We start from the raw sequence: 17,233 nt of genomic DNA on the forward strand, positions 1-17,233 counted from the left end.
ATACCTTCAAAAGGCAAATTGGAAAGTAAATTTCCTTCAAAAGATATGTCCCCATTCTTCAAAAGAGATTGTCTTAGAGTGCTTGCCTGGTCAGATGGTGAAGCATGCAACCCTTGATCTTGGGGTTGTGAGTTCAAGCCCCACATTGGGCGTAGAGCTTACTTAAATATATAAATAATAAGGCTAACTTAGATGGAAGTTTAAAAAAAGAGAGAGCTGGTTTTAAAAATCTCAGTGATTTCCTGGGGTGTGGTAGAGGAAGTTGACTGCAAAAGAGCAAAAGATACTTTTTGGACTAATGGAAATGTTTTCTAGATTGAGGGAACAGATACTTTTTGGACTAATGGAAATGTTTTCTAGATTGAGGGACCAGTTATGAGTGTTTATTTTTATTAGGACATAATAAACTATTAAAATGGGCATATTAAGAAAGAACCTTTTTTTTTTTTTTTTAAATCTCCAGCTATCTGCTTAGTGATCATGTTAGGAAGAATTGACTTTTTCAAGCAAATCATGATAATACTATCAATATGTATTTTGTTCTGTAGCTGCAGATTAGAATCACTTGGGGAACTGTTTTAAAAAAAATTGGTTTTTTTTTTTTAGGACATAGTCGTCAATTCACGTACAGTTGCAAGAAAGTGTAGAGAGTTCCCTTGTGCCCTTTACCTAGTAATCTCAGTGGTAATATTTTGGGTATCTGGTATAGTATCACAATCAGAAAACTCAATATTGGTACCATCTATTGACCTTATTTAGATTTCAACTTGGGGAACTTTTTTTTTTTTTTAAGATTTAATTTATTTATTCCTGAGAGACAGAGAAGCAGAGACACAGGCAGAGCGAGAAGCAGGCTCCATGCTGGGAGCCCAGTGTGGGACTTGATCCTGGGACTCCAGGATCACACCCTGAGCTGAAGGCAGGTGTTAAACCATTGGGCCACCCAGGGATCCCCAACTTGGGGAACTTTTTAAAGATACTAATGCCCAGATCTCAAAATCAGAATCTCTGGGAATGGTACCTTGCTTCTCACAGGCTTATTATTTATACTTATTATTCAGTACTGTAAAGATTAATTCTGATGGAAAGATTGTGATATGGAATTAAGCATATTTATGCACTAGTTTTGAGTTAAAAAAGAAAAACTGAACTATACCACTGTTTGACGAAGGAAATAAATAACTTGCATTTATTGACAGGGAGTTTTCTAAATCATTGCATGATTCAGACCTTAGAGTGTTACTACTTCAGTTTGAGACCAACTAGATAATAAACCTGTGGTCAAGGAGCAAATAATAAAATGATGGTCATACTGAGGGGACCAGAGGGTAGAATATATGATTTATAAGAATCTGGTTTCTCATTAACAGAATAAACAGTGATCTCAAGTTCTACACTCTTAGACTTAAAGAAACATGAAACTTTCTGTATTCCCTGCCCCCACCCCCAATAAAAAGTGAGTGATAGACTTGGAAATAGTGAACAAAGAATAGTTACATTATATTGCAGTACATTGAGCTCCATAGAGACAGTGCTGGGGCAAGTGAGAGCCAGACGGGCACTGGGCAACTCTGTGCCTCACTGAGGAAAATAATTAAACATGGGCAAAGGAGATCCTAAGAAGCCAACTGGCAAAATGTCGTCATATGCATTCTTTGTGCAAACTTGCTGAGAGGAGCACAAGAAGAAGCACCCAGATGCCTCAGTCAACTTCTCAGTTTTCTGAGAAGTGCTCAGAAAGGTGGAAGACCATGTCTGCCAGAGAGAAAGGAAAATTTGAAGACATGGCTAAGGCAGACGAGGCCTGTTATGAAAGAGAAATGAAAACTTATATCCCCCCTAAAGGGGAAACAAAAAGGCAGTTCAAGGATCCCAGTGCACCTAGGAGACCTCCCTCGGCCTTTTTCTCATTTTATTCTGAGTATTGCCCAAAAATCAAAGGAGAGCATCCCAGCCTATCCTTTGGTGATGTTGGGAAGAAACTGGGAGAGATGTGGAATAACACTGCAGATGAGAAGCAGCCTTATGAAAAAAATACTGCTAAGCTGAAGGAAAAATATGAAAAAGATATTGCTGCATACCGAGCTAAAGGAAAGCCTGATGTGGCAAAAAAGGGAGTTGTCAAGGCTGAAAAGAGCAAGAAAAAGAAGGAAGAGGAGGAAGACGAGGAAGATGAAGAGGATGAGGAGGAAGACGAGGAAGAAGATGATGAATAAGTTGGTTCTAGCGCAGTTTTTTCTTGTCTATAAAGCATTTAACCCCCCTGTACACAACTCCTTTTAAAGAAAAAAATTGAAATGTAAGGCTGTGTAAGATTTGTTTTTAAACTGCACAGTGTCTTTTTTTGTATAGTTAACACACTACCGAATGTGTCTTTAGATAGCCCTGTCCTGGTGGTATTTTCAATAGCCATTAACCTTGCCTGGTACAGTATGGAGGTTGTAAATTGGCATGGAAATTTAAAGCAGGTTCTTGTTGGTGCACAGCACAAATTAGTTATGTATGGGGATGATAGATTTTCATCTTCAGTTGTCTCTGATGCAGCTTCTATGAAATAATTGTTCTGTTAACTGAATACCACTCTGTAATTGCAAAAAAAAAAATGTTGCAGCTGTTTTGTTGACATTCTGAATGCTTCTAAGTAAATACAAATTTTTATTAAAAAAAAAGAATAGTTACATTTTAAATTATTTTTGTGATTGACTTATGAACATATTGCTTTAATGTTGGAGATTGCTAAACTTGAAGTAGTTCTTTTTCAGAGAAAATTCAAGTTTTGTTTCCCATTATGTATGAAAGATACAGAGCATGAAATGACATCTGATATCGGCAATGTCATTATAACTAATTAAATTGTTAGTGTTTATTGAGGTTTGATTTTATGTTAGATTATTCTAAGCCCTGTATATGTGTTACATAGTTTAATCCTCTCAGCAGACTGTGAGGAATGTATTATAATTATGTCCATTAAAATGTATGAGGAGGATACTTAGAACTTTCTCAATGATAGTGCTAGTAAGTGGCAGAGCTGGGATTTGAACCTAGGCTGTTTGATTCCAGAGCCTTTGGTCTAACCAGTACTTGGTACTGTCTCCATAATATGAGGCAAGTTTTTGCTTAGAACTTTTTCTGTTGAATTTCAGCTATCATTTATTAAGATTTGTTTAAAGTTTTAGTATTACTAAGCCTAATTTGTATAATTTGAAGTTTGCTTTGAAGTATATTAATTTTTTTTTACTGTGCTGACCTAAGACCAATAGATAAGGTTTCAATATGAGAATCTTAGAGGAATTGACAATTGACCCTGATTATAAGACAGATGGTATAGGAAAAAGGAAAACATATCCAGATTTTAGCACTTGCCTTCACTGGCTTCAATTCTTGAAACAGATTGCCTGAAGAAGTAGGAAGATGCCCTGCATTTTGCCCACCATCTGTCCCCTGACTTGAAGACACTTGGATGTGTACTTAAAGAGAAGACTGGTAACTCTCCCTCTTCTCTGTGTTCTCTGAATGACTGTACATCCACAAAAACGACTGGGCAGGAACTGGAGAGAATGAGACAGACAGACAGAGTCCTGTGTAGGAGAGGTTCACATTGAAGTAAAACACTGTGTGTAGGAGCAGGAGGGAACCTGTCTACAGCAAGAGCTTCTATTTCTTAGGTCTTCTCAATGTGTTTTTTACCTTTCTGATCTATAAATGACTGAGAGAAGTCATGGTAACAAGTTAAATTGTCCTACTGCTGTTTTCCAATTTCTGACAGTTTTTTTGTTAATATTTTGATGCCACATTACTCGGCACATAAAAAATTGATGCCTTGATTTGACACTTTAACATTTTATATGGTTTTATTCATTATCAAAGTAAAATGAACTTTTTCATTCTATTTAAGGCTACCTTGTTACTCTGCTTTGTCTATTAATAATGGTGTATTTCCCATTTTTGTTAGCATTTTTATACTATAACCTTGTCTATATCATTTTACCTTATGATGACTTCAGTATATTCTAAGGCTTTTGATAAACTTAAAAAACACTTGCTAAAAACTCTGAGTCAACTATGAACAGAAGCAAAGTTCCTTAACATAAAAGACAATCTGTATTTCAAACTACCAGTTAACATTAAAACTTGGTATTGGCTTCTGAATAAAATCAGGAACAAAATATGTATTTTCACTATTATTGAATCCTTTAAAAGTTCTAGTTGTTATAATAAAATACCTAACAGTAACAATAAGAAATGTGAAGGAAAGTAGAAAACTACAAGGAATGTAGAATATTTGACTAAAGGAAGAGACTTGTAGTGTTTTGGATGTAGATTTTCTAACGTATTACAAATATCATTTCTTCCTAAATCAATCTACATATTTGATTTTACCCAGTCAGAATACCACTTTAATTATTTTTGAGTAATGGCAAAATTTATTTGAAAGAATGGCTTAAAATATTTTGAAGAAGAATGATAATGTTTGGTGGTGGTAGGAGGGAAACCTGGAATTATTCCAATATGGAAATGCACTGCTGAGCTACAGCCATTTAATGATCTTAAATAGTTCAGGACAGCTGTGGGAATAGACTTGGATTTAGTAGAAGTTAAAAATTAGTTCCAAGTGCATTTGTAAGTATCTCGATAGCAAGGGTACTTCAAATCAGTGGGAGAAAGGATGGATTATTTAATAAGTGAATGTTTTCAAACTGAAAGTTAAAATCCAAGTGTGAGTCATGAAATCAACTTAGTCATAATAGTTTTAAAAAACAGAGTAGAAAAGAAAACATTTGCTGTCATATGATAAGTATTGTTTTTGTGGACCTTTGTAGTTTCTGTTAAATATCTGTGTGTTGGATTATATTGTAAAATGTATTCCATAATGTGGATCATGGTTTACAAAGTTTGAAAAGCACTGTATTTTGATAAATGGTGTTTTGATGAATGGCTAACCATTTGGAGGAAAAGATTGAAAAAGCATATAAAATAATACAGACTAAATGAAAGGCTGAACTAACCTATATCAGTTGAATAAAAGAATAAGAATCATGGTAAGAATCAATTCATAAAGGAGAATTCAGAGCAAATATATGAAGAAAAGTATACAAGGCTTTTGAGTAAGAGCAAAGGAAAATATATTAATATTAAATGTTTATGTCTCAAACTGAATCCATTAAATACTGTTAGCAAATCCAAAGTACATGATAGAAATATAATCTAAAAGTTAAAGATTTTTAATCTTTTAGATACTGTTACTATAGTAAAAATATGATATATAAATAAAATTAAAGGCTATTGAATGTTACCTATCTCCAAATATATATATATATATATATATTTTTTTTTTAGTACATATGTCAGCCCCATCCCTTACTGTGTGACTTTGCACAGAGATTTTCTAACTTTTATTATATAAAAAAGAAACTGACCTATTTCTTTCTGTGTTTTTAGAGGACTATTTTAATAAAGGGAAAAATGAGTCTGAGGACAGTAAGCTCCGATTTGAAACTTATCAGTTGATATGGCAACAAATGAAATCTGAAACTGAGGTGAATACTTTTTTTAATAATTTAATATTTCTCTAATTCCATAAATCTCATATTTGTTGCTTCCCATCTTCCTTACCATCAATTTTCGAGACTATTAATGAAACTTAGGTAATATTAGGTCAATAAATCTGCATATCCTAAAAAATACACTCATGTTCCAAGTATTAAGCATAGCTTCAGGTACTGGAACATACATTTATAATGATAGCTGCCAAGGCAAGGGGCTTTTTATATATCCTCACAACTTTTAAATGGTGGCACTCTTTAAATATCCATTTAATTACACAAGAAATTAAGTTACTTTAAAGAGCTTGTCATCCTCATGTCCAATTTCTATGTTCTTCATATTCCAGCTCTGAAATAACTTCTCTGCTGTAGCAGATTCATAGCTCTAGGGCCAACATCTTGAGTGGTCTTCTTTTGTTTGACCAACACAGTGTTGTAATTTTTTGGGTTTTTTTTTTTTTTTTTTTGTATTTTTTTGGTTTTTAATACCTGTGGGAGAGTTACACACTTTGTTACTGCTTCCTACTACTCTTACTGCTTTCCACCTATGGCTTTGTTCATTTATGTATTCCATGTGACCCTTGAAAGTATTTGAATTTATGGTTTCTAGTTTAGACCTTCATTTTTTAACTTAGATTGTGATGATCCTCCTAACTGATGTCTCTGCCTTTGATGTCAAACCCCTCAGGTCTGTCAGTAGTCCCTACAGCACCATTGGCCAAGTTAAAGTCTTCCCTTCAGGCAGGTATAACCCTGTGCCAGGCTGCAAGGGTTTTCCTGTCCTGTTAGTACAGCTTCTCCCCTCCCCTTCACAGTGCTGCCAGATTAACCCTTCTTAACCCTGATTTAATCATGTTGGTCCTTAACATCCCTGCAGTGGTTCTCCCCACAAGATAAAATCTAAACCTTTTTAACTTCGAGTATCATTTTTTCAGGCCTAGCCTCTTATTTGTCCAGGCTCATTCCCTACCGCTTCTCCTGTTCTTGATGCTTGTTCTGTTTGTGGTTCCCTAGCTGGTTGGTGCTTCCTTCCTTGCTTCCTCTACTCACCATTCCTTCTAACTTTCTTCTCCCTATAATTACCTCCCCTCCATCAGCTGCTCTAATGCTTTGGCTCAACTACGTCACCTCAGCATAAGCTGGATAGTCCTATCTTTATATTATCATAGGACTCTACATATGTATTTTAACTGTAAGTGTTCTTCCTCAGTTTTTTTTTCACTTTTTTAGGATAAAGACTACTTTCTATCTTTCATTTTTAAGATGGTTAGTAAATGTTTGTTGTATAAATAAATGAGATTCTTTGATGAGGGAATCCAAAGCACTAATGACTGGAAATTTAAGGAAAAAAAAATTTTTTTATTTCTTCCATCTAATAATCATTTTACATGTAATCTTGGAATCATGGAATTCATGACAGTTTTCTTTCCCAAACTTGGAAAGATTCATTAGATTACTACTGATAATAATTCATGAAGTTTTGTGTTTTCTTTGTAGCGACTACAGGAGGAATTAAATAAAAACTTGTTCGATAGTCTAATTGAATTTCTGCGGAAGTCTTATTCTGGATTCCAGAAGAGCTCAAGAGACTGGGGCTGCCAAATAAAACTCAGAGAAATTCCAACTGCTGCTCTTATTCTAGGTATGTATGGGTGTATGTTTGTTTCTTTAATTAGTGGTTTTGTTGATGAGAAGAGTGGAGAATAACTTGTTTTGATAAACCTGTTTTGTCTCTCATATAGAATGAAGCTAATTATAGTTTGCTTTACATACTTTCAAAACCAATAAATGTTCCTTATACTGATCATACATCTGTAACTTAAATAGAGATTAGCTAGTACCCTCTTCAACTTTTTGTTAGGCAAGTGAAAGAGAAATATATTTGTGTCACTCCTTAGTTCTTTTATGAGAATATATGATATTTGAATTCGGTAATAAAGAAACAACCAGTGGGTTGATAGATTAGATTTATATGCTTTTTTAAAAAATTGTCTTTTCTGTGGCATTATCTATCACTTTAATTTTATATTCCTGTGCTTAGTTTCTCAATCTTAGATTGTTTCATAATACTATATTATTATTGTTTAGAAGGGGGTTTGGATGAATTATATATAAACTTTCAAACTGCAGATTGCAAATTTCTTAGGTACTTAAATACCCATTATTAATGTCCCATTTTAACCAAACTTTTGGTTGTAGGGTAATAAAAAAAATTTATGTGGATTACTGGCAAATTTTCTTCTTTCTTTTGGAAAGAAAGTTGCATCTATTTGGATTTCAAATGTACTCTTCATTGCACTTAACTATTTATTCAAGGTTTGTTATACTAGTGTGTACTAAGATAACTTAATTTTGTTGTTTAATACTGCCTTTAATACTGTTCATTACCCAAATCTCATTCCTGATGTTCAAGGCATTACTTATCAAAATTTAATGTATCTACAAATAACCTCCAAGGGATATTAGTAAATGCAGTTTTTGTCAATAGGTCTGAGGTGGGGCCTGAAATTCTACATTTTTAACAGGCCTCCTGCTGGTGTCCATACTGCTGATGTTAGGACCACTCTGAGTAACAAGACACAGGGAGTGATTTTTATAACACTTTTTGTAATAATTTTATGTAATTTTTATAATATGAACAGCTTTTCAGTACAGCCTGCACTTAATTTCAAAACCCTTTCCATTTATGGGTGAGAAACTGAGGCCCAGTGATGACCAGATTATACTGTTTGGTGCTTTGTTTCTATACTGCCAGGTTATAATAATTGGAGGTGGAGTGATGGCTAATCAAGAGTGATGGCTTGATAGATTGCTGAGAGCACTGTTTAAATCCCTTCCCTGCCTACTGCCAAAAGGAGAAAAGAAGCTAATGGAAATGTTATATTCCAAAGTCAGTAGTCTGAGGAGAACATTTTCCCAGTTAAAGATATTGCTAATTTTGTTTCTGATAGACCAGTCCATTGTTTTAAGCAACAGAATGTTAAATAGCTTATAAAGTCAGTGAAAGACAAACCAGTATTTTGCCACCTCCCAAATTTGTTTAAAGATGCAGTATCAGAATCATAGGCCATAATGCATGCTAGGAATATCATTTTGATTCTGTAAAAAAACAACAACAACAACAAAAAACACAAACTGTAGTCCAAGAATGCTTAAGCACAGTTACACATTTTCTGTTTTCAAAAAAGTGTATGTCCATTTAAAAATAGCCTGCCAACCTTTTTATTTGTTGGCTCTCCTAGAAGAAAATTTTTACTTCTTGTGGCTTGGATTCTGAACCTTTTGTTGTTGTTGTTGTTGTTTTTTTCTAACCAATTGAAGTTTTATAGTAGCAGTTATTAACTAGTTTCAAGATGTTTACTGTTGGCACCTAAGTGCCAAAGCACTTTTTAGAAATCACAGATTGTGACGTCAGGGAAAGTATCAGTAGAATTTTTTTCCAATATAGTGAGGAAGTTACGCTTAACTCTGATAGCCATAGGCACAGCACTACACTCTGATTTGTGGATATGACAACAGGGGGCTTAGTAAATACTTAAAGGACCTAAAGTTTTATTCATTTTTAAGGCTCTTCCCTCAGAAATTAGCTTAATGTATACTTTACCTATTGTATTTACTACAACAGTCATTGATAGTATTAGTGATTGGATTCTCCTCACTTGATGTCAGAGTCACAGTAAGCCTGGAATCCATAGCCTTTATTTTTTGAATGATTATTTTAAAGAGTTCTTTATGAATTTAACAAAGCAATGAAATTACTTGTAAGTTTTCAAGGGTTAACTATACATCCTCAGTAACTTTTTTTAAAGGGAAATAGTAGGGATGCTTAGGTGGCTCTCAGCTGTTGGGCATCTGCCTTCGGCTCAGGTTGTTATCCTGGGATCCAGGATCGAGTCCCACATCGGGCACCCTAGGAGAAGCCTGCTTCTCCTTCTGCCTAGGTCTCTGCCTTTCTCTGTTGTCTCTTATGAGTAAATAAATAAATCTTTAATTAAAAAAAGAAAAGAAAAATAAAGAGACATTGTATAAAATACGCTTTCTGGCAACTAAATATTGTATGCGCCTCCAGATAGCTATTGTTAAAGGAGGTCTCTTCATTTATGCAGTATATTTTCTTGGTATCTGTTATTAATCGTGTTTAAAAATATTTTTATTTAGTAATTCACTTGATATGTTCACCTTGTTGTTATATTGTTAATAATACAAATAATGGTGCAATACTGATGTATTATTCCGTAGGTGTGAATGTGACAGATCATGATTTAACATTCAGAAGTCTAACAGAAGCTCTTCAGAATAATGTCTCTCCATATGTAGTCTCATTACAAGCTAAAGATTGTCCAGGTACAGAATAAATGCCATAATAATCTTGGTGAGAATGTTACAAATCTCTTCTGACAACCCCTCCCCCCCCTCAGCTATCTCTATCCCTTTTTATTTGTGGGAAGAGCATGGCACTACATTTTTGGCAGGGTGAGGTTTATTGCCTATCACAGTAGTCTTGACTGTTGCACTACTCTTTGCTACCCTTTGCTTCATTTATTCCTGTTCCACCCCTGCCATATTAGCTTTACAGCCAGTAATAGTCTAGGCATTTTTATGAGATGTGTTCCTTAACCCAGTAGAAGTTTAATAAGTTGGAAAGTTTGGGACAGGGAGCTAAGAATTAAGGATTGGGGATTGGGCAGCTCTTATTTAGCCCAACAGAGAATAGACTATATAGGTTCATATTTACAGCCTCAAATCATCTTGTTGTTCTAGTCTGAAAGACTAGAATGGCAAAAAGTAGTCTATCACCTGAGGTAATCTTCAGTATATGAAGCCATTAAATCACAAAGAATGTGGACACTAAGAGTAAAATGGGCTTAGATTTGAACTGACATAAGGACTTTACGTGCTTATATTACTTTCATATTTATAGACTAATTAAATAAAAGCCCTTAGTACATCTTTTAAAATGACTCTAAGGAAGGTTTGTAATCAGTAAAATAATTTACATAACACTTTTGATCTTTTTTGAGAGGACTTAAAAACCTTTTGCTGACTAGTGTGATTTAAATATATATTGTTTCTTGGGCAGCTCCGGTGGTGCAGCGGTTTAGCGCCGCCTGCAGCCCAGGGCGTGATCTGGAGACCCTGGATCGAGTCCCATGTCAGGCTCTCTGCATGGAGCCTGCTTCTCCCTCTGCCTGTGTCTCTGCCTCTCTCTCTCTCTCTGCATCTCTATGAATAAATAAATAAAATCTTTAAAAAAAATTAAAAAAATAAATATATATATATATATTGTTTCTCATATAATTTTTAATTTTCATGTTTACACATTAGCTTAGGTAACATATTTATAATGGACAATATACATAAGCTTTGACTTAGTCTGAATTCGTGAAATTTAAATATTAAGGAGAAGATACTAACAAACGTTAACAGTTAATATGTTAAATATTGTGTAAATGTTAAGTATAGAAAAATACTTTCTACCAAATGTAATCTACTGATCAAGAACTCTCAGATGTTTCATATTTGTTTTACAGGGAGATGAGCTTTCTTATATTTTTTATCTATTTTGCAGATATGAAACATTTTTTGCAAAAGCTGGTCTCACAGTTGATGATGGACTGCTGTGTAGATGAGGAAACCAAAGAGGGAAGTATTCAGGTTGCCCAGAAAAAGACACACTGTTCAATGGATTCTCTTTCCAGTTGGTATACGAATGTCACACGGGTAAGTGTAAACTGACAATTTTCTCTCAGGAAATTGGCATATGATTGAAGAGGCTTAGAATTATATTAAATGTAGTACTGTTTTGTTTTAAAGAATGTTCTTATGTGCTTTAGCTATTAATAGTAGCTACTTCTATTTTGTAAGGCTACTAGAATTTAAAAGTATTTTTTTTCCAGTATGCAGTCTAATTTCTGATAAGTGTTTAATTTCTTAAAAGGCCATTGTATTTGTAGGACAGTATCATCTAGTGACAAAAACAACGCCAGGAATTGGTTCTGTTCTAGATACTATCTTTGTGACGATGGCTATAACTTTAATGTGTTATCTCTTAGGTAGATCCCTCATATTTATTTGCTTTTGTACAGTAGAACCATGCTGCCAGTTCCCACTGTCAACTTAGTCCAATGAGAAGTAGTCATTTTGAAAAAAAATCTAATTTGTTCCGCATTTAGAATTCTTGGGGAATAAATGATCTGTAAGTAAAGTATTTCCAACAAACAGAAAGCTAAAAAGAGGTTCCATTCTACCATGACAGTCTCTAGTGAAAATGAATAACCTTAGTGATTCATGAAGAACTGCAACATAAAACCACAGTTTTAGTTTATGATGCTGTGTAGCCAGATAGTATGGGGAAAAATACTGTGGTGACATTTTCTGATAAAGGTGTTTGCTGAAGTCAGTCATAAGTGAAGTTTCATTTTGCTTTATATAGGGATTAAATTGGGTCTAATGCTTATCATAATATCTTAATTTGATCCACAATTTTAAATCTTCTGGAAATCAAATGCTACATGCAGTTTATGTCAGCTGTCTTTAAAAGATTCAGATTGGATCAGATGATATGAAAGATGCTTTTCAACTTAAAGTTTAACAGTAGCATAGCAGCAAGTAGTGTTGTTTATTGTATTTTATTTAAAAATACTAGTTTTCACCTTAAAGCAAAGCAAAATATGTAACATTCTATTTACGGAAAAAAATAATTTATAGAAAATCTTCTCCCCTTTTCTGTTGTTTTCTCAGTAGAAAATATAAGTATTTCATATGAATTATAGATTTTACTGAATCTTTTTCTTCTTGGTTATTGTTCCCATGTCAGACACAGAAGGATTCTGCTAATAACTGTTGGAATGAGTTTCTCTTTATTATATGGGAGAAATAAAAGAAAGTGTTACTGTAAAATAATAAAGGGAGATATATAAACATGTGATTGGAGCATTGTTTGGGTGGTAAGGCTTACTTTTAATTCCTTCTTTTCACAATGGCTTAAAAGAAGACAGACCCAAAAATGCCCAGGAAAAAGAGGACTTCTTCTAGCCAATGGCAATCTCCTCCTGTTGTACTTATCTTAAAGGATATGGAAAGCTTCACCACAAAAGTACTCCAGGACTTCATAATTATCAGCAGGTAGATGATATATCACCTGGCTTTTACATAAAATTCTTTTTATTAAGGAAATATACAACTTTTAGCTTGAAGAGCAACCTTTTCCAGAGAAAATGAATGGTAATTTAATCTTCATTTTAATACCAACTGGATAAAAACCAAAGTGATTTCAAATTCCTTATAATTGAATGTTCAAAGACCTCCTATCAGATTTTCATTTGCTTTTTGACCTAAGAATGAGATCAAAAGACTAAAGTTAGCCAATTTTTAATTAGTATGACAGGGCAGTATAAGATGTAGTTTCTTTCATCAAGGTCATCTGTCTCTTACTTTCCCATTAAATGCATAAACTACTCCAGATTGAGATATGTTTGCCAGGTCTTATTTTCTGATACCTATCCACCCTTAGAAGCTCTGACTTGTATATAGCTCTTCTGAGCAAGTATGTTTGCTAAATAACATTATCTTATACTTGAAGTGAGAAACTACTTTAATGATCTCATTAGATTTTCAAGGCAGTCCTATGAGATTCAGAATTGAAGTAACTCCCCCTATTTAAAATCCAGTGATATGTGTGTCCCATCGTACATTTTTTAGGATATAGTTTATCTTGTTTTTTTTTTCTATATGTTAACTTGCTTGATAGTTATGGCTACACTTGTCTAAAGCTATATTGTTTTATAATTTACTAATATAATTCCTATTGTGATGGTGTCTTTTTTTTTTTTCTGTATTGAAACAAAGATTTCTAGATCCTAAGACTTTTCTTAATGGTAAAACTGAATTGCTTTACGTGCTTTAAACATGCAGAATAAAAAGAGTGACAGAAGAGCTGTGCTTTTTTGGAGCTTAAGCTTGTGACTACTTTTGCCATCTAAAGTGAGAAAGATCTCACAACAGTAACAGAATCTAAGCACAGTACGTTTACGAAGGTAGAATTGTGTATTGATAGAGTACTGAACAGCAATAGCCAATAGGAGGGAACAGGCAAAATCCTCAGCCTTGGTACAAAGGGCTCAAACCCACAATAGCTCTCAAAGATAGTGCTGTTTTACTCTGTGGAACTCATTTGTGTTTATATTGGGAATGCTAAGAATAAATTATGGCTAATAAATTTGAATTAAGAATACAAGGAAAGGATGTAACATTTTTAAATGGTATCCATTAAAAATTGGTCTTACGTGTGTGTAAGGAAAGTTTCCTAATTCTTAGCTATTATGTACAGCTGGGTGACGTCGTGTCTGTTAGAAATGTGCATAAATAGAACAAGTTACCTTGAAAGTTTTTGAGTTTCATGTCACTTAACTCTTAAAGCATAGGCTGGATGTCTATTAGGAAGACCGTAGGTAGGGCTCAAACTTTGAGTGAGAAGTTAAATTGAATGATACCTAATTCTTGTAACATTTGAGATTATATAACCTAGAGGGAGGCATTTGATCTCTTTGGACGTTTTTATTCTTATAAAATGAGAGGATCTGTTAATAGAGCAATTTCAGGGCTAGAATGTCTGAGAAATAACTGTATTACTTTAATAGGGGAAACTGTAACCTAGAAAATTTGAGTATTTGAAATGATACTCCTCAGCAGTGTCCTACAGTATGCATTCAAATAAAGGTTACCTTAATTTGAAATTTGATATGTTAAAATATATTCCCGAAAGAAATCCCACTTTTTTATTTTCCTTTGAAAACTAGTCAACATCTACATGAATTTCCACTAATACTCATTTTTGGAATTGCCACATCTCCTATTATCATCCATCGGTTGCTTCCTCATGCAGTATCATCTCTGTTGTGCATAGAACTATTCCAGTCTCTGTCCTGCAAGGAGCACCTGACTACGGTACTTGATAAGGTAAAAAGAAAAAACTATACCAGTGAAATAGTTTGAAAAGACTGCCAAGAATAGATTAGAAATATAAATGTTAGTGATAAATTTCTGCATCTCTCAGAGTATGAAATTGAACGTATTTCCTCACATTTCTTATATTTAGTGATTTTTATAAGGTACAGTATTGCCTCCTCAGAATATAAGCTTTTTTTTTTTTTTAAAGATTTATTTATTTGAGAGGGTCTGAGAGAGAGCTCGCATACACACACAGAGGCAGAGGGAGTGAGAGAAGCAAACACTACTGAGCAGAGAGCCCAATGTGGGGCTTGATCCCAGGACCCTAAGATCATGACTTGAGCCAAAGACAGACATTCAATTGACTGAGCCACCCAGGCGCCCCAAAATACAAGCTTTATAAAAAGAATGATTGTAACTTCCTGTTTTGTTTTTTTTTTAAGATTTTATTTTAAAAAAAGCATTTATTTGAGAGAGTGAGAGAGAAAGCAGAAGCAGGGGCAGCGACAGAAGGAGAGGGAGCCCGATATCGGGCTCGATCCCAGGACTCTGGGGTCATGACCTGAGCTGAAGGCAGATACTTAACAGAATGAGCTACCCAGGTGCCCCTGATAATATCTTTCTATATCTGCCCATTGATCGGTCATAATTCAATGGAAAATTTTGGGTTTTTAATCATTTTTAATAGAATTTAATGACTTCTAATAACAGGAATAATATTTTGACTCATATGTTATGTAAAATAATTTGTAATTTTTGGTAGACTCTTTTCTGCCATTGCTGCTCTTGACAGAAAATACATACTAACATTTCCTTAAACCTTTGCTCTATTTTTCTACCTAAATTAGTATTAGTTCTGTGTTTCTACCTAAATTGGTAATGACCTTCTGCAAATTGTTGCCTGACTCAACTTTTTTAAGATGTGCCTTATGCTACTTGTGAAGGTGAACAATGACAACCTTCCATTTATTTACTAACCTCTTCTTCATTTTTTTTCCCATGAAGGTGGTATCCATTGATATACTGATACTTTGGGAAAATTTTTCCAGCTACAGTATTTAAAATTGCTTGGTTGGGCCATCTGGGTGGTACAGTTGGGTAAGCATCCAGCTCTTGTTTTTGCTCAGGTGGTGGTCTCAGGGTGATGGGATCTGTCTGCAGCATCAGGCTCTGCGCTCCTCATGGTGTTTGCTTAGGATCTCTCTCCCTCCCCTCTGTCCCTCCTTCCCATGCTCTCACTTGCTCTCTCAAATAAATAAATACATAAAAATAAAATGAAATGAAATTGCTTCTTGTGGCCAAATGCATTTGGTCTTCTATAACTATGTTTCTGCTTTAAAAGCCTAGTATGACTTTTCATTTTCAGATATAAATTCTTCCTATAGGCCATTGAAAATTAGCTGAATAATTCAAATTCAGCTATTTTATATATATATATTTATTTTTAAAGATTTTATTCATGAGAGAGAGAGAGAGGGAGGGAGAGGCAGAGACTTAGGCATAGGCAGAGGGAGAAGCAGGCTCCCTTTGGGGAGCCCGATGTGGGACTCTATCCCAGGATCTCGAAGATCATGACCTGAGCTAAAGGCAGATGCTCAACCATTGAGCCATCCAGGCATCCCTACTTTGTTTTTTTTTTTAAGTCCTACTTTATGTTTTTTAATAGGCATCTGTTATTACAAGGTTTTTCATTCAACAGCACATAATGTGTTACTCTTCAGTAATGTGTATCAGTAGGGATAAAAAAAAATCTTATAATAAGAACTGCCAAAGCCTATAGCTTCATTGGCTTCTGATGGGAGAAAAGGGATTGTAGTTAATAGATTGTATTTTTTTTAATTGGCAATTGAATGGTAGATGATAGATATCTTTGGTTCTGGAGGGGTAGTATGAATGGCTTCTGTTTTGGGTTGTGACTGTTGTATAAATTAAAGTCTTGGTTAAAAAAAGTCTTGGTTGATATCAGACCCCCCCCCCCCACACACACACACAAAAACCCCTTAGCTACTGTTATAGCTTTCATAATTATGTGTCATAGTATCATTCTTTGTTTCGTTATATATACTTGATATTTATGAAGAGTAAAGACCAATAAGGAGTGTATCCTACCCTTCTTTTATCTTTTTCAGCTACTTCTTACAACTCAGTTTCCATTTAAACTAAGTGAAAAAGTGTTACAGATTCTGACCAACATATTTTTGTATCATGATTTCTCAATTCAAAACTTTATAAAAGGACTTCAGGTAAGACAGTAATGGGTATGAAAATTTATAAGCTAATTCTAAATAATTTTAATTTTATTTAATTTTAAATAATAAGCATATTTAAACTATTTAATGTGGTAAGGCATTTTAAATGGCAAAATCTAAAATAAGTAAATTCAAGTTCTATTATTCTAGGTTCTATCAATCCTTTGTTACCTTGCAGCAAAATGTAGAGAGTGTGTTAATTAGGATGTCAAAAATGAAAAAATACACCCCATTGCCCCCTGCATTCCAGTGATTCTTAACTATTTGTGGGTAGGGAGGAAGGGACTTTTTTTTCTGTGAAATTCTGATGAAAGCTTACAGACTTTCTACCTAAGAAATGCTATATAAAAGGGATCATTAAACTTTCTGTAAAGGATCAGATATTTTTTTTTTTTTTTTCTTTTTTTTTTAATTTTTATTTATTTATGATAGTCACAGAGAGAGAGAGAGAGAGAGGCAGAGACACAGGCAGAGGGAGAAGCAGGCTCCATG

The 17,233-nt window shown here is 34.2% G+C and overlaps 1 protein-coding gene and 1 pseudogene across 6 annotated transcripts in view; both read left to right on the top strand.

Moving 5' to 3' along the window:
* Positions 1-17,233, top strand: part of ORC3 (origin recognition complex subunit 3) — a 61,252-nt gene that overhangs the window by 4,324 nt on the left and 39,695 nt on the right. For 3 of the 6 annotated variants that reach the window (XM_038554687.1, XM_038554685.1, XM_038554689.1), the window contains 7 exons: positions 5,440-5,537; positions 7,041-7,185; positions 9,783-9,887; positions 11,113-11,264; positions 12,535-12,668; positions 14,342-14,501; positions 16,622-16,735. In XM_038554687.1, coding sequence (XP_038410615.1) covers positions 5,440-5,537; positions 7,041-7,185; positions 9,783-9,887; positions 11,113-11,264; positions 12,535-12,668; positions 14,342-14,501; positions 16,622-16,735 — 908 coding nt within the window. The remainder of the gene's footprint in view (positions 1-5,439; positions 5,538-7,040; positions 7,186-9,782; positions 9,888-11,112; positions 11,265-12,534; positions 12,669-14,341; positions 14,502-16,621; positions 16,736-17,233) is intronic. The other 3 variants (XM_038554686.1, XM_038554688.1, XM_038554691.1) reach the window with 3 other exon arrangements.
* LOC610548 lies at positions 1,375-2,263 on the top strand (annotated as a pseudogene).

Source organism: Canis lupus, chromosome 12, assembly GCF_011100685.1.
Source record: "Canis lupus familiaris isolate Mischka breed German Shepherd chromosome 12, alternate assembly UU_Cfam_GSD_1.0, whole genome shotgun sequence".
Lineage (NCBI taxonomy): Eukaryota > Metazoa > Chordata > Mammalia > Carnivora > Canidae > Canis > Canis lupus.